General features: G+C 44.7%; 1 protein-coding gene across 12 annotated transcripts in view; it reads left to right on the top strand.

The window, feature by feature from the left end:
• The window catches only part of ADGRL3 (adhesion G protein-coupled receptor L3), a 1,100,912-nt gene that overhangs the window by 583,990 nt on the left and 491,290 nt on the right, over window positions 1-25,632 (top strand). For all 12 annotated transcript variants that reach the window (XM_072113828.1, XM_072113827.1, XM_072113826.1 and 9 more), the window contains one exon: window positions 6,650-6,826. In XM_072113828.1, the coding sequence (XP_071969929.1) occupies window positions 6,650-6,826 (177 nt within the window). The remainder of the gene's footprint in view (window positions 1-6,649; window positions 6,827-25,632) is intronic.

Here is a 25,632-nt window from a genome sequence, read left to right as displayed (position 1 = left end):
AGCACTCTTCACCATGTTCAGGCACAAATGATTAGATGGTCTGTCCCTTCATAATACTACAAAGCAGCCCAAATTATTCAATATGCCACTATAGCTACTCAGGTGGGTTTCCCTTGAATACTACCTGCTCCATCCTATATCATTGCCAAGTCTGTTCTGGATGACAGGTCCCCTGCCTACCTCCTTGCATTACCTTTCCTATTACACTCTTTAAAACTTTGGCGATCCATGCTATTCCAGCAAAAGCTTCAATCCTTCTCCATTGGTACCATTATTTAATGACCCGACCTTCCCCTCGGGGGTGAAACCAGGGGTCTTTAGATGGTGGGTGGCAAAAGGTATTTACTATGTTAGGCACCTGATGTCTGGGGGAAAACTTCTATCTGATAATGAAATCATCTCTAAATTGGAAGTCCCCCATAGGAACACTTTAGGCGTACTCTGAGGTACCACTTCAGACTCCCAAACATCATTTGAAAACGTCTGTATAAAATATCAATTTGGTAGAGGAACTATCTCTCTCTTACATTCCATTTTCATTTAGGCTTTGAACTTTCCCTAGCGAGATATGGACATTGCTGTAGCACACTGGCAAAGGGTAGCCAGCAGGTTTCACTGACGTAGACCTATCTAACGTTATTGCATACAGTTAATTACTTCTGTAATATGTACTTCCAACTACCCAACAGCTATTTCAGAGGCTGTAATGCCCCTGGTCATATGGCCGACATCTGGTGGCTCTGCCCCAGATGTAGACTCTCGCTGAAACAACATTAAAACACTTATCCGCTCGTTATTAGGTAATGTGTAACCTCAGCTGTACTCCTTTTAGGGGATAAACTAGCGAAAGTCAAGAATAAAGCTCATCGCTTGGTTCAGTTTATAGGTAGAGCAACTAAAATCCATATAACGGCAAAATGGAAATCATCACACCTATCGTTTACAGCAGTTAAGAACAGAATCAATTTACTGATGTTTTTTGAAAGGATAGAGGCAACCAGACACCTAAGCTCTATTTAAAGGCATTTGGAACCCATGGATCACAACACAAGGTTCACCAACCCTTGAAAGGGCTCTAGCTCTACCTCATTGTCTTCAGGGCCTACGGCTCTAGACAATTCAGAGTCGTTCCTCAAATTATCGAGAATTGAGAGCAGTTTGGAAAGTCTTGAAAGGGAGCTCCCAATATCTAAAGAATTCTTATGTCAAAGTTTAGTCAGACATTATGACTACGGTAACCCGAGAACAACATATCGGGGCTTATTTACTAAGGGTTCGCGGTTCGCATTTCCATCGTACTTCCCGAGGTTTTCCGCTGGGACAGGAATTTAGAAGGCGATTGTGTCGCATGCAATCGGAATTTGGTGCAGCGGTGCCGGCTTTCATGCAACAGAAATCGGGGGGGGAGGGGTGTCAGACGATTCGACTGATTCGGACTGTGCACGGGATTTAACATTTAAATTGTGTCACAAGAACAAGCACTTACATACACTAGGAAGAAGATGGTGAACTCCAGCAGGATATCGGGTGCACGATGTTAGTGAATCGCAGCACAGTGCATTCTGGTCGGACAATGCAGTTCAGGGAATTCTGTCTCCCAAATGCATGCATTCAGTCACAAGTATGCTTTTTACCCAATTTCTGTAGTTCCAAAGATGATACAGAAAATCTTATCAGACAGAGCAAAGGTGATTGTAATAGTCCCATTTTGGCCAAAAAAGAATTGGTTTTCGGCCCTGAAGGATCTATCAGTACCAGAACAAATGCTACTTCCACCCCGGATGGACATTCTTCACAAAGGGCTGTATATCATCCAAAACCTCAAGCCCCCAACCTTTCGGCCTGTATCCTGAATGGAGAGGGAATGGAGGCGAGTTGTAAACAATTAACCTTTGCTATATACAGGCGGTCCCCTACTTAAGAACACTCGACTTACATACGACCCCTAATTACAAACGGACCTCTGGATATTGGTAATTTACTGTACTTTAGTCGTAGGCTACAACGATCAGCTGTGAAAGTTATCACAGGTGTCTGTAATGAAGATTTATTGTTTCTCCTGATTCTTATGACAACCCAACATTTTTAAAATTCAATTGTCACAGAGACCAAAAAAGTTCTGGCTGGGATTACAATGATAAAATATACAGTTCCTACTTACATACAAATTCAACTTAAGAACAAACCTACAGACCCTATCTTGTACGTAACCCGGGGACTGCCTGTATTCAAAAATATGGAAAAGATTTGTATCATTTTGTGGGACAGAAACCCCTAATCAATTATCTCCCAATATTTCTCAATAGTTATAGGCAGAAAAGGCGGCATATGCAGCACAACTTCTACTTGCTCATGAATCAATAAAGGCACACTCAACTCGGGGCATGGCGACCTCCTGGACAGAGAAAAGAAGAGATTCAATAGAAGAGATTTGTAGGGTGTAAACTGGTCCAGTCATGGGACTTTTGCTAGACATTATAGATTAGATAATACAAAAATACTAAAGACTACTAAATACAAAAAATGTAGTAAGGTCTTACAGGCTGTTGTTTCCCCCTAAAAATGAATGATTTGTTATGTCTCCAAGTGGGGCCGTCACGGGGGACGCTAGGGGAAAAGTTGAATTATTCTTACCGTTAATTCCTTTTCCATTAGTCCACAATGATGGTCCATGTATATTCCCACCCTATGTTTTTCCCACATACAATAAATGGGTTGTATCCACTGACAGGTGTCGTTATTGGAAGCCACTGGTATGTGGATGCAGGGGAGGCTATTTAACCTCTCAGCTTCCTGTCCCTGCAGGGTCAAGGGTCAAGTGGGGCCGTCATGGTGGAATAATGGAAAAGGAATTAACCGTAAGAATAATTCAACTTAACTTTTTGCACAATTCTACACCTGGAGTGCTTTTATTGCCTTTCTACATACTATTTTTGGAGGACCTGAAGCCCGGCCCTGGTTAGCGTGCACCCATCTTATATTTTTCTGTGCTACTTGGATTATCTTTTTGTATACATATATAAAATATATATTGCAGATTAATGAAATTAAATGTGATACCCAGATGGGAATATCTCCTTAAAGTGGAAAACAGTTGCGTGGGTAGAGTTGAAGGGAATCTGTCACCACCTACCAAAACTAACTACTTTGTTGCTTAAGGCAGAGGTCCCCAACCTTTTTTGCACCAGGGACCGGCTTTAAGCTAGACCAGTTTTCCATGGCCCGGTGGGGGTGGGGGCGGGGCTTTGGTCATATGGGGTGGGGTTATGGAGGGGTGGAGCTTATAATATAAGATATCAGGGAGTGTCCAGACCAGATCCATCATATTGGTTTGGTGTAAAAATAAAGCAATGCAAAATGCATACAGCGTATCGCCATGTAGTTTAAAATGCATACAGCATATCGCCATGTAGTATAAAATGCATACAGCGTATCGCCATGTAGTATAAAATGCGTACAGAGTATCACCATGTAGTATAAAATGCATGCAGAATACCGCCATGTAGTATAAAATGCATACAGAATACCGCCATGTAGTATAAAATGCATACAGCGTATCGCCATGTAGTATAAAATGCGTAGAGCATATCGCCATGTAGTATAAAATGCGTACAGCATATCACCATGTAGTATAAAATGCATACAGAATACCGCCATGTAGTATAAAATGCATACAGCGTATCACCGTGTACTATAAAATGCATACAGCATACCGCCATGTAGTATAAAATGCATACAGCGTATCACCATGTAGTATAAAATGCATACAGAATACCACCATGTAGTATAAAATGCATACAGCGTGTCACCGTGTACTATAAAATGCATACAGCATACCACCATGTAGTATAAAATGCATACAGCGTATCACCATGTAGTATAAAATGCATACAGAATACCGCCATGCAGTATAAAATGCATACAGCGTGTCGCCATGTAGTATAAAATGCATACAGCGTATCACCGTGTACTATAAAATGCATACAGCATACCGCCATGTAGTATAAAATGCATACAGCGTATCACCATGTAGTATAAAATGCATACAGAATACCGCCATGTAGTATAAAATGCATCCAGTGTGCCACCAAGTAGTATAAAATGCATACAGCGTATCACCGTGCACTATAAAATGCATACAGCATACCGCCATGTAGTATAAAATGCATACAGAATACCGCCATGTAGTATAAAATGCATCCAGCGTGCCACCAAGTAGTATAAAATGCACACAGCATGCCACCAAGTATTATAAAATAGATACAACGTACCGCCAAGTTGTATAAAATGCATACCGAATACTGCCATGTAGTACAAAATAGAAGCCCTAATAAATATCACAAATGCTGCATATACATACAGCATATATACACATAAACAAACAGTAGATACAGCATATACACATTGTGAGAAAGTGAGAGGTGTTGTGTGGGAAAACCGCTATCTGTCCTACAGGCAGATGAAATGCTGGTGGTAAAAGCCCTGGGTTTGTCTGCAGTAACCCAAGGGTTAATGCAGACATGATAAGCAGGAATAGTCTCTTTTGTCTGTGTTGGCCTAGCTAACACAGACACATTTGTAATGTCCGTACTGGGCCTGCTTATTATGGAGTAGGGGTAGGCTGGTAGTGGGACTCCTACTCCACCCGGGCTTCGGTCCTGGGCTTTTGTATAGCCCACAGGTGCAGGTCACAGGCCTCGTTAGGGTCTGATTTAGTCTGCAGGCCAGAAGCAGTGGGAGAGGCCCTACCTGGAGAGCTGAAAGTGAGATTGCATTCTCACAGCAAAGGTAACTGAGGGTCTCCTGTCTTGCTGCTGGCCAAGAGCGTGTGCCAGGCAGCCTGGTACCCGGATAGCTAGCGTCTGTCAAGTGTATTAGACAGCGCCTAGCCGGGCAGGAATTACTTTTATAATGTTTTTGCATGTGCCTAAGCCAAGGCTGAATTTGTGTTCTGTTTTGCAAGTGTGAATAAACACTTAAGTTGGACTTTTAAACCTGCGAGTGTCACTGCTTCTTGCACTGCTACCTGTCAACTACCAGAGCAATTCCCCACAACATACATACACATACATATATACACACATACATACACAGACATATATACACACACACATATACATATATACAAACACACATATACACACACACATATATATACACACACATATTACATATATTTACACATATATACACATATTACACATATATACACTTATTACACATATATATGCAAAGATAAAGTAACCTTACCTCTCTGTTGTGTTCTTGGAAATTTCCAAGGGCTAGGGAGCCTGGAGCTTAAGCGGGGGCAGGGGGAGCCGGGAGCCGAGAGCCTGGAGGGGGGGGGGGACGTTAGTGGAGCCGGGTTGAGACGGGAGTGGAAGGGGAGCCAGGAGCGGAGAGCCGGAAGCGGGTAGGTCAAGAGCCGAGAACTGGGAGCAGGGTGGCAGAGGGAGCGGAGAGCCGAGAGCGGAGGGAGCGGTAGAGAAACTTGAGCAGGGGCAGGGAGCCGAGAGTCTGGAGGGGGGAGGGGCGTTAGCAGAGACAGGTTGAAACGGGAGTGGAGAGCGGGGGGCGGAGGGAGCGGAGAGCCAGGAACCAGAGGGAGCAGAGAGCCGGGAGCGGGGGGGCGGAGATCCGGGAGCAGGGAGGACGTTAGCGGAGGGAGCGGGAAAGGAGGCTGGAGCTTGAGCGGGGGCAGGGGGAGCAGGGAGCCGAGAGCCTGGAGGGGGGGGAGCTCGGTGCCAGCAGGGTCTGGGGGCCGTTGCCGGCGGCGTCGGGGGGTGGGCGCAAGGTGCTGGCAGCGTCGGGGAGCAAGGTGCCGGACAGAGGGCTGCAACGTGGTCCCGTCCGATGCGGGAGCTCAGTGCTGGCCGGTGCCGCCCCTGCGTGGACCGGCTGATGAACTCCAACGGCCCGGTCCTGGTCCGCGGACCGGCGGTTGGGGACCTCTGGCTTAAGGCTATGCACACACATGCCGTCCAAATCTTTAATTTTACTGTCCAGCTTCTCTTTCCATGCCAAAAGTTCACAGTAAGAATGTGCAAATTCTTAAAGAGGCTGAAGAGACTAAAGTGCTTTGGGTGGTGTTGGCAGAGTTCCTCAGGGCTCTGCTTCCACAGCTATAACAATTCCTCCCGCTACACTTCCATCATCTAGTGCCTTCTCTCATCCTTTCCCTACAGCAACCTCCTTGGTCCAGCAAGATGTTGAGACCTGAACCACTCTACTTCCACAAAGCACTTCAGTCTGGCATGGAAAAAGCAGCTGGACAATAAAAACAAAGCTGTGTGGGCATAGCCCCTGGTGCAATTTGTTGGGGGAAGTAAATTTGGTTGATGGATACCTTATTAACTACACTGTCACAGTCGCATATTTTTTGGGGTGTTTTGTTTTTATTTAAATATAATTGAAGGATAATTGAAGGATTTTTAAAATTTATATCTCATATTCTTGAGGGTGGTAGTTTAGTGAGGTAAATGCTGATGACATGTTCCTTTTAAACTGGGGAGCAAGAAATATTAAGGATTACAGGAATTATAGTTCAGACTATACACATTTTCATAATTTTATATAGTATCCTGAGCAATGTCAAAAAAATTATTGATCAGTATTGGAATCACATTTTATTGTTCTTAACTTTTTACAGGAATCTGAAGAATTTTTTAACCCCAATTGTTCCTTTTGGAGCTATTCAAAAACCAATTTGTCTGGTCAGTGGTCAAACCAAGGTTGCCGGCTAATAATGACCAACAAGACACATACAAAGTGTTCTTGTAATCATTTAACTAATTTTGCAGTACTTATGGCTCATGTTACAATTAAGGTAAGTTGAAGTGCTCTTCATACATTTTTTGTTAAATATTCAATTTAGGTTGATGAGAGTTTGCTTCTACCACCTTGACAACTCAATGATGACTTATTTGAATTACTGCATAACTTGGCATCTCTACCATGATTTATGACTGTTAAAATTTTCCAATGATTTTAAACTAATAGAAAATTGAGCACATTTTTCTTTTTAAGTTAGAATTTAAATTTAAAAAAAAACACGAACAGTAAAAATGTCACCTTTTAACATTAATTACACTGACTGTTTTGTTCCGTCAACAAGCACCAGGCTTTTTTTGTTTCAATAGTTTGGTAGCTACAGGGCCCTCTTGTGCTCAATCAGATTCATGCATATAGACACAAATGCATTGAAGCATAAGTGTAAATTTATAATGATTTTACCAAATTATTATGTGTGATACCTCAAGCTGAGGCCAGTTAGCTTGCCGAAAAATCCCATGATGCCTTGTGTTCTCTCTCAAAGTAATTTTGCAGGGTAGTCTATACCCTGTGCTATGTGACCACTAAGGGGTAATAGCTTATCTGCACAGTGCACAAAGTGCTGATGACAAGGTGGGGGAGGGGAGTAGCATGAGGTGCAGAGAGAGACTTAGTAAGTTCTATAGAATCACAGAGGGAGATGGAGAGACTAAAAGGCAACATGGGAGTTCTTGTACCTCACTAGTCTATGCAGGAGACATCTGTATCCACAGTCTTGGAATATATCCAGCTCTGCTTCATACACAATGAGAGCTTTGTCACATGAACTCCTTCTCTGTGAGCAGGGAGCAGCAGCCCCTTGCAGCAGCACTCATCTGAAGAGGATAGCAAATAAACTGCTGGATTTAGGTAACAAAGATAATAGGCAAAGTTGTTTTACATCCCAACAGCTTTTGATTTGTGGAAAAAAAAACATACACAGTTACTCTTTAAGGTGTTTTCATAATGTCCCCCAGCAACCATGAGAATGCTACTCAAAGCGATGCAGAGAAATTTGGTCTCATTCTCCTGAATGGATGGAGTAGGAAAATGCCTGCATATTAATCAATTCTATGAGATGTTAGGGATTGCTGGCTATCTCCACCACCAACTGACAATGAGACTGTAAGAGATAGCCGAGTTCTGTATTTGGCAATTTCTCACACTTCAATACTGTTGAAGGGAGCTCATGTTTATTCTGCCACTTCACCCATTAATGCGGTTGGGACTATTTTTCTTACAACTGGGGATACTTTTCTCATGATCAGTGACTTTCCCAGTAGTTTGAACCACACATATCATCTTGTTATCCCTTTTATTGTTGGATGTCTGCTTTATAAAGTGGTTAACTGCCATATATAGCACATAGTACTTCGTAGCTTCACAATGCAATATTCTGTGCAATTTAATGGTAAGCTGGAGAAAAACGTATTTGTGCCATATTCACGTGGGCTCTGTTTTTCTAGTCTTCACTAGGGTTGCACGATGCATTGAAATCTCGGTACCTGTGCAATACTTTCAAAGCTAGAACGGTTCAATACTACGCCATCAGGGTAATATCACCGGTTGTCCATGAACGTCTCCCAGGGCTTCTTCAGACAAAAGGCTCTATTTAACTCAATAAAATATAGAATCACTGCACAAAAGGAAGAAAACATAGGGGCACAGTGCTAACAAAACATCCCACAGCAGATTTTTTTGGAGCATTAACTTGAAATCAATCAGTCCAGGCAATGAGGATTTGGAAACAAACAGTAAGCAGGGATGCTCTAGCTCACATGGTTCACGATGTTTCGAAAACAATGCATTCAAGAGGAAAGAAAGAGCTGGCACTCACCGCTGTTGAAGTAAAATCAGTCTTTTATTCCATATCGCTTTAAAAACTTCGCTACAGGAGAGAGGAATAAATCAGGAGCCCACAAGAGGCGACGGCCCGTTTCGCGCTACAAGCGCTCTTGTGGGCTCCTGCTTTATTACTCACTACTGTAGCAAAGTTTTTAAAGCGATATGGAATGAAAGACTGATTTTACTTCAACAGAGGTGAGTGCCAGCTCTTTCTTTCCTCTTGAATGCAAAATATAGAATCATTTTTGGCTCAGCCCACAACCTCCAAACTCCACTTTCCATAGAGATACAGGACAGAGTCTCTATCCATTGGGCTATGGGTTTAGTGGCTATCAATGGGAGGATTTTATGCAAGTATAAGCTTTCACTGTTACGCTGTGAAACAGGCTGAATGCGCTGGTATATGTAGAGAGCGATCTTCTCAGAAATTATTATTATTTCCTCTTGGACTGCCTGCTGATGTCTAAACTCCGCGGGCGGCACAAGAGGAAATAATAATAATAATAATCTCAATGACGACGCTGCAGTTGGCTGCTGCTCCCGCACTAGGGAAAAGGGAGATGTGGTTAGTTACCGCTTCTCCGCTCTTCACCCCATTGTGCAGAATGAGCGTGATGTATGGAGGAGCAGAGCCCACAGGGCTAAAGGGGGTCTAAAGGGGGTAATCAAAGCTGCTTAGACCCAGTAAAGCTCTGATTAGCAACACCACTGACACATGGTTCATAGGCTGCAGGATAACTTGGACAAACTGAATGTTTGGTCATCCACTTGGCAAATGAGGTTTAATGTGGATAAATGTAAGGTTATGCACCTGGGGGCTGATAATCCAAAGGCAAAATATGTCCTTGAGGGAGTAAATCTGGGCGAGTCCCTTGTTGAGAAGGACCTAGGGGTACTAGTTGATCATAAATTGAATAACAGCATGCAATGTCAATCAGCTGCCTCCAAAGCCAGTAGGATCTTGTCATGTATCAAAAGTGGACAGCAGAGAGCTTCAAGAAGGGTCTAGATGCCTTTTTTACACCTAAATAACAATGATGGCTTTGTTATATAGAATTGTTTCCCTTAAATCCCTTCTTCATCGAATCCCTTCCCTTCCTTGGTTGAACTTGATGGACAAGTGTCTTTTTTCAACCGTATAAACTATGATACTATGATGGTGGTTTTCCTATGTAACTGGGGCTGTTATAGATGCCTCAGTTACAGTGGAAAATTTGTAAAGTAAAGTAAAATTAGAAAAAAAAATTGAAAATGTCCCCCAGGGGTCTTTTATTACCTCATGGGTGACATATAAAGTAAAAACACACATGCACAAAAAATGTTTAAAAAAATGAAGAAATAAACATAAAAATACAATGACATTTCCCCATATAATACAAAATCTTCCGCTTCACTACAAAAACACAGCCATAGTCGTCCCATTGGCCGGAGACTATACATATTATATATCAAAACGACCAAAACTATATAGGGAATTCATCAATAATGTTAAATTTGAGTTAACTTGAAAAGTAAAAAAAAAGTACTATGAATGAAAAAAGAGACTATTTTCCACTTATAACCCCTTGTAAGAATATAAATGAAATGGTCCTAAAAAAAACCACTGCAAAAAATATTACACTGTTATGGCCTTTAAACTGTCACTAGAGCCTTTTCAGGCTGCGTCACTAAGGGGTTAATATTATTATTATTATTGAGATTATTATTATTGAGATGATTATTATTATCATGGAGATGATGATGATGATTATTATTATTATCATGGAGATGATGCTTATTATTATTGAGATGATGCTTATTATTATTATTATTATATTAAAAAATGTTAGCATATAATACAGTTAAATTATATAATAATATAATACAGCGAGGATGCTGCCACCTCGTCACATGACGTGGGGTGCAACTGAACAGGTTAATTTAGTTCATTCAAACTTACGCTCACCTTTCACTCAGGACACAAATTATGCATAAATCACACCTCATACAGCTCTAGCGCTCCATATCCGCTGCCACTAGAGATGAGCGAACATACTCGTCCGAGCTTGATGCTCGTTCGAGCATTAGCGTACTCGAAACTGCTCGTTGCTCGGATGAGAAAATGGCAGCTCCCGCCGTTTTGCTTTTTGGCGGCCAGAAACAGAGCCAATCACAAGCCAGGAGACTCTGCACTCCACCCAGCATGACGTGGTACCCTTACACGTCGATAGCAGTGGTTGGCTGGCCAGATCAGGTGACCCTGGGATAGACTAGCCGCTGCCCGCGCTGCTCGGATCATTCTGTGTCTGGATGCCGCTAGGGAGAGAGCTGCTGCTGGTCAGGGAAAGCGTACAATAACGTTATACTTTTTTTTTTTTTATTTGCAGCTAGTACCATATTGTGAGGAATTTGCAGGGGGACTTGCTACCGTTGTGTTTAGCTCTTAGTGACACACATATCCACCTCAAACACCAAAGTGGGAAAATTTATTAGGGGTTTGATTTCAATTAGGCACAGTCTGGCAGTTTCTTTTTATTTTACGTTTATTTTTTCATAACTCAGCGTCATCTCATCAGTGTGCTTTCATACTTGGCTAGAAAATAGCCAAAGGAGAATCCAAACGGCTTACTTACGCCTACAATAGCGTTATATATATTTTATTTCTGGTTGATCTGCTGGTGGCTGTCCTTGCTGCAGTGCATATACTAGCAAATTGTGAGCAATTTGTAGTGAGACTTGCGACCGCTGTGTTTTGCGCTTAGTGACGCACATATCCATCGCAAAGACCGAAGTGGGAAAATTTATTAGGGGTTGGATTTCAATTAGGCACAGTCTGCCATTTCCTTTTTTATTTTACGTTTATTTTTTTAATAACTCAGCGTCATCTTATCTGGCATAGCAGTGTGCTTTCATACTTGGCTAGAAAATAGCCATAGGAGAATCCAAACGGCTTACTTACGCCTACAGTAGCGTTATATATATTTGATTTCTGGTTGATCTGCTGGTGGCTGTACTTGCTGCAGTGCATCTACTAGCAAATTGTGAGCAATTTGTAGTGAGACTTGCGACCACTGTGTTTTGCGCTTAGTGACGCACATATCCATCGCAAAGACCGAAGTGGGAAAATTTATTAGGGGTTGGATTTCAATTAGGCACAGTCTGCCATTTCCTTTTTTATTTTACGTTTATTTTTTTAATAACTCAGCGTCATCTCATCTGGCATAGCAGTGTGCTTTCATACTTGGCTAGAAAATAGCCATAGGAGAATCCAAACGGCTTACTTACGCCTACAGTAGCGTTATATATATTTGATTTCTGGTTGATCTGCTGGTGGCTGTACTTGCTGCAGTGCATCTACTAGCAAATTGTGAGCAATTTGTAGTGAGACTTGCGACCACTGTGTTTTGCGCTTAGTGACGCACATATCCATCGCAAAGACCGAAGTGGGAAAATTTATTAGGGGTTGGATTTCAATTAGGCACAGTCTGCCATTTCCTTTTTTATTTTACATTTATTTTTTTAATAACTCAGCGTCATCTCATCTGGCATAGCAGTGTGCTTTCATACTTGGCTAGAAAATAGCCATCGGAGAATCCAAACGGCTTACTTACGCCTACAGTAGCGTTATATATATTTGATTTCTGGTTGATCTGCTGGTGGCTGTACTTGCTGCAGTGCATCTACTAGCAAATTGTGAGCAATTTGTAGTGAGACTTGCGACCGCTGTGTTTTGCGCTTAGTGACGCACATATCCATCGCAAAGACCGAAGTGGGAAAATTTATTAGGGCTTGGATTTCAATTAGGCACAGTCTGCCATTTCCTTTTTTATTTTACGTTTATTTTTTTAATAACTCAGCGTCATCTCATCTGGCATAGCAGTGTGCTTTCATACTTGGCTAGAAAATAGCCATAGCAATAGGATAGCATCGTTTGGTTTTAAAAACTAAAAAACACAAAAAAAAACAAAAAACACAAAAAAAAGTAAAAAAAAAATTAAAGTTATAACTCTCATTTTCAAAATGTTTAACCCGAGGGCTAGGGGTAGAGGACGAGGGCGGGGACTTGGGCGTCCAACTACTGCAGGGGTCAGAGGCCGTGGTCCTGGGCGGGGTGAGACACCACCTGCTTATGAGGGAGCAGGGGAACGCCGCAGAGCTACACTCCCTAGGTTCATGTCTGAAGTTACTGGGACTCGTGGTAGAGCACTGTTGAGGCCAGAACAGTGCGAACAGGTGATGTCGTGGATTGCCGACAATGCTTCGAGCAATTTGTCCACCAGTCAGTCTTCCATGCAGTCCACCCATGTCACCGAAATCGGCACTCCTCCAGCTCCTGCACCTCAGCCTCCTCCCCCCCAGTCTGCCCCCTCCCAGGAAAATTTGGCATTTGAACCGGCATACTCTGAGGAACTGTTTTCTGGACCCTTCCCACAGTCACAAACCACTTGTCTGGTTGCTGCAGAGCAATTTTCCGATGCCCAGGTTTTCCACCAGTCACAGTCTGTGGGTGATGATGACCTTCTTGACGTAGTGGAAGAAGTGTGTAAAGAGGTGTCCGACGATGAGGAGACACGGTTGTCAGACAGTGGGGAAGTTGTTGTCAGGGCAGGAAGTCCGAGGGGGGAGCAGACTGAGGGATCGGAGGATGATGAGGTGACAGACCCAAGCTGGGTTGATAGGCCGGGTGAACACAGTGCTTCTGAGACGGAGGAGAGTCCTCGACCAGAACAGGTTGGAAGAGGCAGTGGTGGGGCCAGACGGAGAGGCAGGGCCAGAGCTGGTGCATCAGCGCCAAATGTGTCAACTAGTGAAGCTCCCGTGGCGAGGGCTCCTGCGGCGAGGGCTAGATTTTCAGAAGTCTGGAGGTTCTTTAAGGAAACACCGGATGACCGACGGACTGTGGTGTGCAACATTTGCCAAACCAGGATCAGCAGGGGTTCCACCACTAATAGCTTAACTACCACCAGTATGCGCAGGCATATGAATGCTAAACACCCCACTCAGTGGCAACAAGCCCGTTCACCTCCGGCCGTGCACACCACTGCTCCTTCCCCTGTGTCAGCTGATAGTCAGCCCCCTGCCCAGGACCCTGCCACAAAAACCCCATCGTCGCCTCCACGATCCTCCACAGCATCCACCAGCGTTCAGCTCTCCATACCCCAGACGCTGGAGCGGAAACGCATATATAGTGCAACCCACCCGCACGCCCAAGCCCTTAATGTCCACATCTCCAGATTGCTTAGCCTGGAGATGCTGCCCTATAGGCTAGTAGAGACCGAGGCCTTTCGCAACCTCATGGCGGCGGCCGCCCCTCGGTATTCGGTCCCCAGCCGCCACTACTTTTCCCGATGTGCCGTCCCAGCCCTGCACCAGCACGTGTCAGACAACATCATCCGTGCCCTGACCAACGCCGTTTCTGACAAGGTCCACCTGACCACGGACACGTGGACGAGTGCTGCCGGGCAGGGCCACTATATATCGCTGACGGCACATTGGGTTAACTTGGTGGAGGCTGGGACCAAGTCTGACCCTGCGGCTGGTCATATACTGCCGACGCCGAGGATTGCGGGGCCTACCTCGGTCCAGGTGTTTCAGGCCTACTATGCCTCCTCCTCCTCCCACCCCTCCTCCACCTCCTCCTCCGAACTACCATCCGTGGGCATGGCGCCATCAGTCGGTAGCTCTAGGCACAGCAGCAGTGCCGTCGCTAAGCGACAGCAGGCGGTGCTCAAACTGCTGAGCCTAGGCGATAAAAGGCACACCGCCCAAGAACTATTACAGGGCATCATGGCGCAGACTGATCTGTGGCTGGCACCGCTGAACCTGAAGCCAGGCATGGTTGTGTGTGACAACGGCCGTAACCTGGTGGCGGCTCTGCAACTCGGCAGACTGACACATGTGCCATGCCTGGCCCATGTGTTAAATCTGATAGTTCAGTGTTTCCTCAAGACATACCCCAATCTGTCTGATTTGCTCACGAAGGTGCGCCGCATCTGTGCGCATTTCAGGAAGTCCAGCACAGATGCTGCCACTCTCAGGGCAGCGCAGCGCCGCCTCCAACTGCCCGCTCACCGACTGTTGTACGACGTGCCCACGAGGTGGAATTCAACACTGACCATGTTATCCAGAGTTTACCAGCAGCGCCGAGCGATTGTAGACTGCCAGATGTCAACTTCCACCAGAACTGGTAGTCAGGTCAGTCAGCTTCCTCAAGTCTACAATGAGGAGTGGACGTGGATGTCTGATATCTGTCAGGTGCTGAGTAACTTTGAGGAGTCAACACAGATGGTCAGTGGCGATGCCGCCATCATCAGCCTCACCATCCCGCTGCTTGGCCTGTTGAAAAACTCTCTGATCAGCATGAAGTCGGAAGCTTTGCGCTCGTCACAAGAGACGGGGGAAGAAGATTCCCTTGTTGATAGCCAAAGCACCCTTAGGTCTGTTTCTCAGCGCATATCGGAGGAGGTGGAGGAGGATGAGGAGGAAGAGGAGGAGAATGTTGGCGAGACACAAGAGGGGACCATTGTTGAGTCCTTCACTGTTCAGCGTGTATGGGCAGAAGAAGAGGAGTTGGAGGAGTTGGAGGAGGAGGAAATGGACAGTCAGGCCAGTGAGGGGAGTGAATTCTTACGCATTGGTACTCTGGCGCATATGGCAGATTTCATGCTAGGCTGCCTATCCCGTGACCCTCGCGTTCAAAGAATTTATTCCAGCACCGATTACTGGGTGTTCACTCTCCTGGACCCACGGTACAAGCAAAATCTTTCCACTCTCATCCCTGGAGAGGAAAGGAGTGTGAGAATGCATGAATACCAGCAGGCCCTGGTGCACAAGCTGAAACAGTATTTCCCTTCTGACAGCGCTAGCGGCAGAGTGCGTAGTTCTGCGGGACAAGTAGCGAGGGAGAGTAGGCGAGCAGGCAGCTTGTCCAGCACTGGCAAGGGTACGCTTTACAAGGCTTTTGCCAGCTTTATGTCACCCCAGCAAGACACTGTCACCTGTCCCCAGTCTCGGCAGAGTAGGGCTGATCTTTACAGAAAGATGGTGAGGGAGTACGTAGCTGACCATACCATCGTCCTAAATGATCACACAGCTCCCTACAACTACTGGGTTTCAAAGCTGGACATGTGGCACGAACTGGCGCTGTACCCCTTGGAGGTTCTTGCCTGCCCTGCCGCTAGCGTCTTGTCCGAGCGGGTTTTCAGTGTAGCTGGTGGCATCATCTCCGATAAGCGTACACGCCTGTCGACTGACAGCGCTGACAGGCTGACGCTTATTAAGATGAATAAAGCCTGGATTTCTCATAATTTCCAATCTCCACCAGGTGAAGGAAGCTCAACCTGAATAATTTATCCACTCCTCCTCCTCCTCATTTTCCTCCTTCTCCTCCTCTTTGTACAGTAAAGCAGAGGAAACTGGCTATTTTTTGACAGGGCCCACTGGCTCTAGCTATAGTACTTTATGCATTTAATTTTTCTGGAGGGCCACCGACCCGGTCCTCTGTTTTAAACAATTTTTGGGAGTGCCACATACAGGCACTCAATCTATTCAATTTTTCTGGAGGGCCACCTACCTGCTCCTCTGGTTTGAAAACTTTTTTGGACTGCCACATACAGGCACTCAATCTATTTCATTTTTCTGGAGGGCCACCTACCTGCTCCTCTGGTTTGAAAACTTTTTTGGACTGCCACATACAGGCACTCAATCTATTTCATTTTTCTGGAGGGCCACCTACCTGCTCCTCTGGTTTGAAAACTTTTTTGGACTGCCACATACAGGCACTATCCAAATTAAATTGTCTCCATAGCAGCCTCCACACGTTGTCTCCATTGCTACCTCCAAAAGTCGTCCATATAGCTGCCTCCATACATCGTCCCTTTATCAAACGAGGTGTGTCAGGCAGAAATTTGGGTTGTTTTCATGGATTCCACATCAAAGTTGTTAACTTTGTCGCCACTCAGCTGTGTTATCCATAAAATATACTGGCAAACTTTTATCATTTACCAATATTATTTCAGCGCTTCTTGCGCTTCTGTTTACATTCCCCTCACCCGCCATATCCTAAACTTATAAGAACGCTACTACACTTGATCTTATACAAAAGGTTCTTAGAAGTGCTGTTTGGGGAGTAGCCTAGAGACACGGGCTTGGATTGGCGAAAGCTCGCCTGGCAGCGGAGCGCCAGCTCCATGCCAAGATCCAACTAACATAGTTTTAACTGCAGCACCTTTAATCTACTACTAGTTCACTGCCTCCATACATGGTCCCCTTATCAAACGAGCTGTGTCAGGCAGAATTTTGGGTTGTTTTCATGGCTTCCATGTTAACTTTGTCGCCACCCTGCTGTGTAATCCACAAAATATACTGGCAAACTTTTATCATGTACCGATATTATTTGAGCGCTTCTTGCTCACCTCCTTTGGTTCCTCTCTGCCACCCATTGGTTTGAAGCCTGAGTCCATTTAGGGTATGTCGCCATGCCACTCTCTAGCCTGCCGCTGCTGCCGCTGCCTCTGCATGCCGTCCCCTATAGTGTCAGGGTCAATTATTGGATGTTTTAGATGCTATCTAGCTTCATTCTGTCACTCTGTCATGGCCATGCTGTTGCCCATAGTTTTGGCATAATGGTGCGATTAAGCAGCCTCAGAGGCATCCATGCATGCTGCCCCTGCTGTTTCCTGTCCATTTCCATGGTGTTTCCATCCTTTTCTGAGGTTCCCAGGTGTTTGGCCAAGCTTCCCTGTGCAGAGCCTTGGTCCCCTTGAAAAATGCTCGAGTCTCCCATTGACTTCAATGGGGCTCGTTATTAGAGACGAGCACTCGAGCATCGGGAAAAGTTCGTCTCGAATAACGAGTACCCGAGCATTTTAGTGCTCGCTCATCTCTAGCTGCCACCACTTATTGCATTTTACATCCACTCTTGCTTCTCTAGCAGCAGGGGAGTAACTAGGAAAGGCAATGCCCCATAGCAAAAATGTGTTCAGGGCCCCCTCCACTTAACAGCGGTTTCCAACTCTAAAATTCTAGGGTACCTGCATACATATTACCTACGGATATGCAGCCCAGCAATTCTGTGCATCCTCAGTGTAATACAGTAGCAGTGAAGTGTATGGGATACATGACAATTCCATAATTCAGAAAAGCGAATCCATGCACACCAGTAGATTCTGATTGCAAAATGTGATATTTTATTAGTGACTTTCATCTTACAACCACCAACAAAATATCATGTTTTGCAACCAGAATCTACTGGTGTGCTTTTCTGAATTACTTTGGGTAAAACCCCATCCATAGCCCCAGTTCACAAGCATTTGCTGTGCATCTGGATTTGCTTGTAACAATCCCATAAACACATGGAGGAAAATAATCTGTAGCAGCAAAAGGTGGTGTATGATCAATTAAAAGGTAATGGAATAGCTGAGGTGTACATGTATAAAGGAAGATAGCATACAGCCAGGTAGATGGTATGCATAACACATGTATAAAATTACAAGGCACATGGCATATGTAATGGCACAAAGAGGCACAGCACATGTTCTGAATATACAATAAGGCACAGGGTATTAATAAATGTACAATCAGACAGTGCACATAAATAAAGATACAACCATAGATAGTGCATAATACAGTATATGCAAGTACCATGTGTAATCCATGGGATTGACTTTTCTTTGGGTGTGTTCACATGAGGCATTTGCATTGCATTGCTTGGCCAGATCGCATCTGCATTTCCAGTGAAACGCATAATCAGTACCTGGTGTTTAGAACTGTGTACATGCAAAACACAGAGGACTTGTTGCTGATCGTCAGCGTTTTACTGGAAATGCATATGCAATCAGGCTGAGCCTCATTCATTAAGAAACGGAGTGCAAACGCTAAGTGTAGACGTGACCTCAGAGTCCCCCCAACAGAAATGTCCTCCCTCCCCTACTGACCAGGTCAGCTGCTACCCCTCCTCCTCCACTGACCAGACAGGTGACACTTCTCCAATGACCAGACAGGTGACACCCCTCCTCCACTGACCACGGACAGGTGACACCCCTCCTCCACTGACCACAGACAGGTGACACCCCCCTCCCCAAAGACAAACAAATCCCCCCTCGTCCACTGACAAAAGACATGTGACAACCCCCCCCTCCCACACTAACAACAGACAAGTTCCACCTTCACACACACCAGTCAGGTCCCCCACAGACCTTCTCGCTCACCTCATCTCCTCGGATTGGACTATTTGTGAGCAGGAGCAGAGGGGAGAGGCCACCGGAGTTTGCAGGGCACTGCCATTCCTCTGCTGTGCCTCCGTATGGTAAGTAATAGTACTTTATTATATGGAGGCATAGGAAAAGAATAGCAAAGTTGTTCAGTGCATAAAAAATATGTTAAAAACAAAAGAATTACAAAATAAAATGACACAATATGGCAAAACAGCTATAAAATAAAAAGGGAGGAAAATAACAGAAACTTACAACTTAAAGTAAATCCTGATTCCCTGGAGGTGGGAGAAATATGGAACAACCCCAGCTTGTCAAGCAGCCCCCAAAAGTGAACCCTATTTCCTGTATCTTATATTGTTTTATAAGATCTCTGTTTAGTTCAGGTTTCAGAATCTCCCATTAATTAATTAGTCCACAGGGTCATTCAGGATTGGATAAAGTGTTAATGAGGGGGAGAGTCCAGGAATATTTAAACAGTTCTTTGTTTCTAAGTCCTGATGCAGGAGTGGGGGGGAGTTGACCACATGTCCTTTGTCGTCTGATCGCAAATGCGATCAGGCTGACCCCAGCCCCCAGACGTTTGCATTGCATAAATGCAATGTAAATGCCCCGTGTGACCGCACCCTAAACTTTCAGATGATCCTTTTCTTTTATTGAAAGTATCATATCGGTATCGAGTATTGCAACACTTTTCTGGGAATCATTCAGAGCTCAAAATTCTGGTATGTGTGCAACCCTAGTCTTGACTAGGCGATCCAAAAGACACATGCTCTGTATTCTTTGGATAGATACGATCACAGAGATACCTTATTTATGTGGGTCTTATTATTGTTTTTCAATCAACAATAAACTTTATTGAAGGTGTCACTTAGAGGCAAATGTGCTACAAGAAAGGCATATACAGGTTGGCTGTGCAGAACCTGACGGAGAAAATTAGTACAAAAGGTTCAAGTACAGATGAATAAGCATGATCCAAATATGAGTAGTATTAACCCCTTCCCACCGATGCCCTTTTTTGTTTTTGCGTTTTCATTATTCACTCCCCACCTTCAGAAATCTATAACTTTTTTATTTTTCCATGTACAGAGCTGTGTTATGGCTTATTTTCTGCATAACAAATTACACTTCATGTGGTATTTAGTCAAAGGTGGTATTTAATATTCCACGCCGTGTACTGGGAAGCGGGAAAAAAAATCAAAATGCAGTGTAATTGGTGAAAAAATGCATTTGCACAGTATTCTTGTAGGCTTGGATTTTACGGATTTCACTGTATGCCACAAATTACATGTCTACTTTATTCTTTGGGTCAGTACAATTACGGGGATACCAAATTTGTATAGGTTTTATAATGTTTTCATACATTTACAAAAATGAAAACTTCCTGTACAAAAATTGCGGGTGGGGGTGGGGGGGGGGGATTTTGCCATCTTTAATATTCAGTGCTTTGGGTGGTGTAATTTTTTGTGACTTTTGATGACGTTTTCAATGTTATCATTTTTAGGACTGTACAACCTTTTGATCACTTTTTATAGAATTTTTTATATTTTTTAAAATGGCAAAAAAGTGGCATTTTCAACCTTGGGTGCTATTTTCCGTTACGGGATTTTTACTGTTTATTTATATTTATATCAGTTCTAGGGAAAGGGGGGTGATTTGAATTTTTATGTTTTTTTATAATTTTTTTTTAAACTTAAAGTTATTTTTACTATTTTTCAGACTCCCTAGGGTACTTTATTTATGTTTAATTTATTTATTTATAAGTACTGACTATTCTTTACGGTGAAACTGCGAATAGCTCATTAAATCACTTATGTTTCCTAGTCTGATCGATCCTACCTTACTACAGTATGGCAGTATATGGGGATTTTCCTCCTGATCACACATGAAGGGGTTACAATGAGACAGCCTCAGGTCTTGGGAAGACCCGAGGATATCAAAGCGGTGGATCGCCACTTCCCAATGACGTCACAGGGAGCGACGATGCTCGCCAAGATGGCGGCCCCCATGCGCTACCATTTTCTTTAAGCAACCAGTGGCGATCAGTGGGAAATCATCTGCGATTGGTGCTAGCACCGACTGCAGGTGTTACAGGTAAGCCTTTGCTGCAATATGCAGCAAAGACTTACCGCCTATGGAGAGGGCTCAGCCTGTGAGCGCTCTCCATGCACCCGGCATATGATGTAGTATTACGTCACATGTCGGTAAGGGGTTAATTCCATGGAGCCAAAAAGCTTTAAAGGACACCTGTCATCAGGTCTCTGTCACTATTTCTGTTACTTCTATCTGTTGAAGCAGCTCACAAGGATCCCTCAGAGCCTTTATCTAGTCAATTCATACATTGATCATTATAAAATCATTTTTTCTTTATTATGTAAATCAGGCAGGTCACATGGTCAGAGGCAGTGATGTCACCCCTGTAACCCCTACCCATGTCTGTGTGTAATGTATAGTAAAGCATTGCTGGTGTCTGTGCTTTACTTGCTGACATGCTGCATCAGCTACACATGAATCAGACATGTTCTGCTATAACATGGCTGCCTGGAGCTGTTGTATCTCTCCTATACATACACACACACACACACACAGGCTGCAGGGGGCGTGGCGACTAGCACCAGGAGGCACATGGAGCAGCCATTACACCATTATATCTCACATCATTATACAGGCTGTCAGCACTGGAGGTGTGACTGTGCCTCCCACTCATGAATAAGCCGGACAACTTGAATATGCTAATGACTCATTGGAGATCTCACAGGTCATTTGCATACAGCGTAAGGACCTCATTGCTGAAGTTTACAGGCATGTAGAGGGACAATGAAGGGATAGAGGCAATGCTTTCTAATGGCAGTTTATGACAATATATTTAGTTTCGGGGGTTAATTTACCTGACGGGTTCTCTTTAAACTTACTAACTCTAGCTGAAGTCAGGTATTCCCAATAAAGTATGTATATTTGCTACAGGCAATCTCTAAAAGAAAGGGAAACTAGCTTGGGCAATAAAAGGGCAATATTTCACTCCTCATCCATCAGCGACCCACTTCACCCTGCTAGTGAGCTTTCCCCAGAACAAATGACCATTTAACGTCAGCCAACAGTAATTCACTATATTAATGGAAGATTAGAGCTCTACCAGCAGCTTCCAGATGAAGGAGGGATATAGGAAAGGCTTATTACTACAGATGAGCAGTTTTGTTGCAATTCAAGTTCCACAAGTTTGATGTATGTTTAATGAAAAGTAGAAAGAGCGGAAAACGCGGCCACTCACTGTTAAAAAATCTTCTCTATTTCCGCTTCGTCCCCCATGACGGCCCAACCTGGAGGATGCCCCTTGACCTCTGCAGGGACAGGAAGAAGAGAGGTTAAATGCTCTCCCCCCCCCCCCGCATCCTCCCGCCAGTGTTCTTCCTGTCCCTGCTGAGGCAGGACAAGAGAGGTGCCCTCTCTCCTCCAGGGGGGGTGGGGGACGAAGCTTCCATAGGAAACTCACGGGTAGTCCTGGCTGGCTAAATCCCGGCGGGCTGGGGAGTTCGGTCGGCTTCGTGCCTTCCCTTTCGCTGCCCTTCCGGTCCGTTTACCTTGGCCGCCGCTCCGCGATCATAGTGTGAGCGCGCGGCGGCCGAAGAAACTACATTTCCCGGCGTCTTCGAGGTCCGATGACGACTTCCGGTCGCGACCAGAAGTAGCAGTTCACAGGACCGCAATGCATCCTTGGGAACGGGAGCACGGCGTGGCGGCCTCTACAGGGGGATGGGCTCCCCATTAAGGTATTTAAAACACCTGGAGCGGTTTAGTCACGCTGATCTCAGGTCTAAGATCTGTGTGTGACGCTGCGGTGCTGTGCTCCCGTGTTGTGTGTTTTCTGAAAACTTTCCTGTGTGCTTCCCCGGCTTTATGATGGCTGACGAGGCAGACCCAACCTTCCTGCATCCTCCGGTTTCTGTAAGTGGGGTCATTTGTGCAGGTTTGGGCTTTTTACTGTGTGTAAAGATAGCGGGTCATTTATTATCCTCCCCTTACCAGGGGTCTAAAGGGCAAGGTAAGGAGGATAAAGGGGATAAGTCGAGCAGGTCTGAAAAACCCGAGAAAAGTCGACTTAGGAAGTGTAACATGTGTGCTCACTCTATGTCTGACTCATACAAAAAGCCGATTTGCAAGTCATGCATCGACAATTTTATGAGAGAGGAAAAAACGTCCTTCTTAGATGAATTAAAGGGGTTTATTGAGGAGAAAATAAGTTCTTCAGTGGCCGCTGCTACGTCCAGGCCCCCACCGAGTAAGAAACCTAGAGTAGAGCCGGATTCTTCTATATCTGAGGAGGGGGATGACTCTGAAGCTCCCTCATGCTCATATGTGGAAGATGATGATCCTATGGACTCACAAAAAACAGAAGATACACGTCATCTGTTTCAGTTTGAGGAACTTGATGGTCTCCTAAAGGCAATAAGGTAGACCCTGGAAATCGTGGAGATTCTCCCTCCCAGGTTTAAGGAGGAAGAATTATTTGGGGGATTAAAGGCAAAACGTCAGAGGGTGTTCCCTCTGAATGACACCTTAGAGGATCTGGTTTCAGAGGAATGGCGAGAGCCAGAAAAGAGAGTCATTGTGTCCAAAAGCTTTAAGAAGAGACTTTTATTTGAGCCAGAGGAGTCCAAGGTGTGGGACACTTGTCCAAAAATGGATGTGCAAGTCACAAAGATAGTAAAGAAGACTGATCTTCCATTTGAGGACGCGGCACAATTAAAGGACCCGATGGATAGGAAGTCTGACTCTCTGTTAAGGAAGGCCTGGGAGACATCCATGCTCAATCTGAAGACTAATTTAGCTTCTACTTCAGTGGCGAGGAACTTGCTGTACTGGCTAAATGAACTGGAATCCCACATCAACGAGGGAACTCCAAGGTCAACAATCTTGGAGAACTTTCCTTTGCTAAAATCAGCATCAGCTTTCCTTGCAGATTCCGCGGCCGAGGGAATCCGTTTTGGTTCCAAGGAGGGAGCACTCACTAATTCTACTCGACGGGCACTGTGGCTGAAACAGTGGAACGGTGATATCCGATCCAAAGCAAAGTTGTGCAGCCTCCCCTTCTCAGGGGAATTCGTGTTTGGGCCAGAATTGGATGCTATACTCGAGAGAGCATCAGATAAGAAGAAGGGCTTTCCTGAAAGATCGATACCCAAGAAGCCCTTTCGGGACTTTAAAAAGGATTCCTACAAGGATAAAGGGAAAAGGGGACGCTGGAGCTACCCGAAAGGAGGTAAAGGGAGAGGGTTTCTGTTCTCCACCCCAACAGACCCTAATAGAAACAAAAAACAATGATGCCATAGTAGGGGGAAGATTGCTAAGGTTCAGAGGAGAATGGACAAAGATCACTTTAAATCCCTGGGTCTTAGATATATTACTGCACGGTTACAATATCGAATTCTTCAAGCTTCCCCCTACAAAATACATGCCACCTTTGTCATCTATGTCACTTACATCCCACAACTTAATATGGCAAGAAGTAGCCTCCCTTTTGTCTTCTGGAGTGATTATACCTGTCCCACAAGATCAATAGAAATCTGGTTTTTACTCTTCTCTCTTTTTGGTAAAGAAACCGAATGGCACAAACCGGCTAATCATCAACCTGAGAGGTCTCAACGAATTTATCGTCTACCGAAAATTCAGGATGGAGTCGGTAAGATCAGCCACACACATTATTCACCGAGATGCATTAATGTGCACTATAGACTTAAAAGATGCATACTATCACATCCCTATACACCCTTTCTCACAGAGATTTTTAAGATTTTCTGTCCTGTCTCCAGAGGGTTCTACACTACACTTTCAATTTTGTGCACTTCCCTTTGGAATATCATCTGCACCAAGAACCTTTACAAAGGTGATGGCAGAGGTGGTGGCGTCTCTCAGACTACAGGACGTACTGATCGTCCCGTACCTAGACGACCTGCTTATTATTGGCCAAGACAGAGAGAGCTTACTCTTTTCAAGAGATCTCACCCTAAAAACCTTAGAAAAACTGGGATGGATAGTAAATTATCAGAAATCAGAACTTTCTCCAGCTACTGTGAGGAAATTCCTGGGAGTAAACTTGAACTCAGTTTACCAAATGTCGTTCCTTCCACAGGACAAGGGAGACCACATCAAGGATCTGATAACGAGGTTCAGGAAAAGATCGGTGATCTCCATCAGAGAGGCAATGAAGATCCTGGGCTCTCTAACAGCCTGCATCTCCTCGGTAGCCTGGTGCCAGGCCCATTCCAGAACACTCCAGGGATGGATCTTAAGATCCTGGAACAGAAGACAGGAGGATCTGGACAGGAAAATCCCGATTCCACCTGCCGTCAAGAAAGACCTGTTATGGTGGTTGGAAGACGGAAATCTGAGGAAGGGAATATTTTGGTCAAACAGCCCTTACATTCCAATCCAAACAGATGCAAGCCAGAGGGGCTGCGGGGCAGTGATGCCTCAGCATTTTTCCCAGGGTACCTGGACAGAGGAGATTACAAGAAGGTCCTCAAATTTCCGGGAGCTGCAAGCAGTATGGGAAGCCCTCAGCGCAAACACTCCTCTTCTTGCCCACCAACACCTTCTCATCCTGTCGGACAATACAACTACGGTCTCCTACATAAAAAGGCAAGGGGGAACCAAGTCTCCTCTCCTGAGTACCCTAGCTCGGAAAATATTTTTGTGGGCAGAACAACACACCCTGTCAATATCTGCCACCCATCTAAAGGGCACGGAGAACTCAAGGGCAGACTTTCTAAGCAGAAGAAAGATCCTACCA

The sequence above is a fragment of the Engystomops pustulosus genome, chromosome 1 (genome assembly GCF_040894005.1).
Source record: "Engystomops pustulosus chromosome 1, aEngPut4.maternal, whole genome shotgun sequence".
NCBI lineage: Eukaryota > Metazoa > Chordata > Amphibia > Anura > Leptodactylidae > Engystomops > Engystomops pustulosus.
The sequence above is the reverse complement of the archived record's forward strand: the minus strand, read 5'-3'. Positions and strand labels throughout refer to the sequence as shown.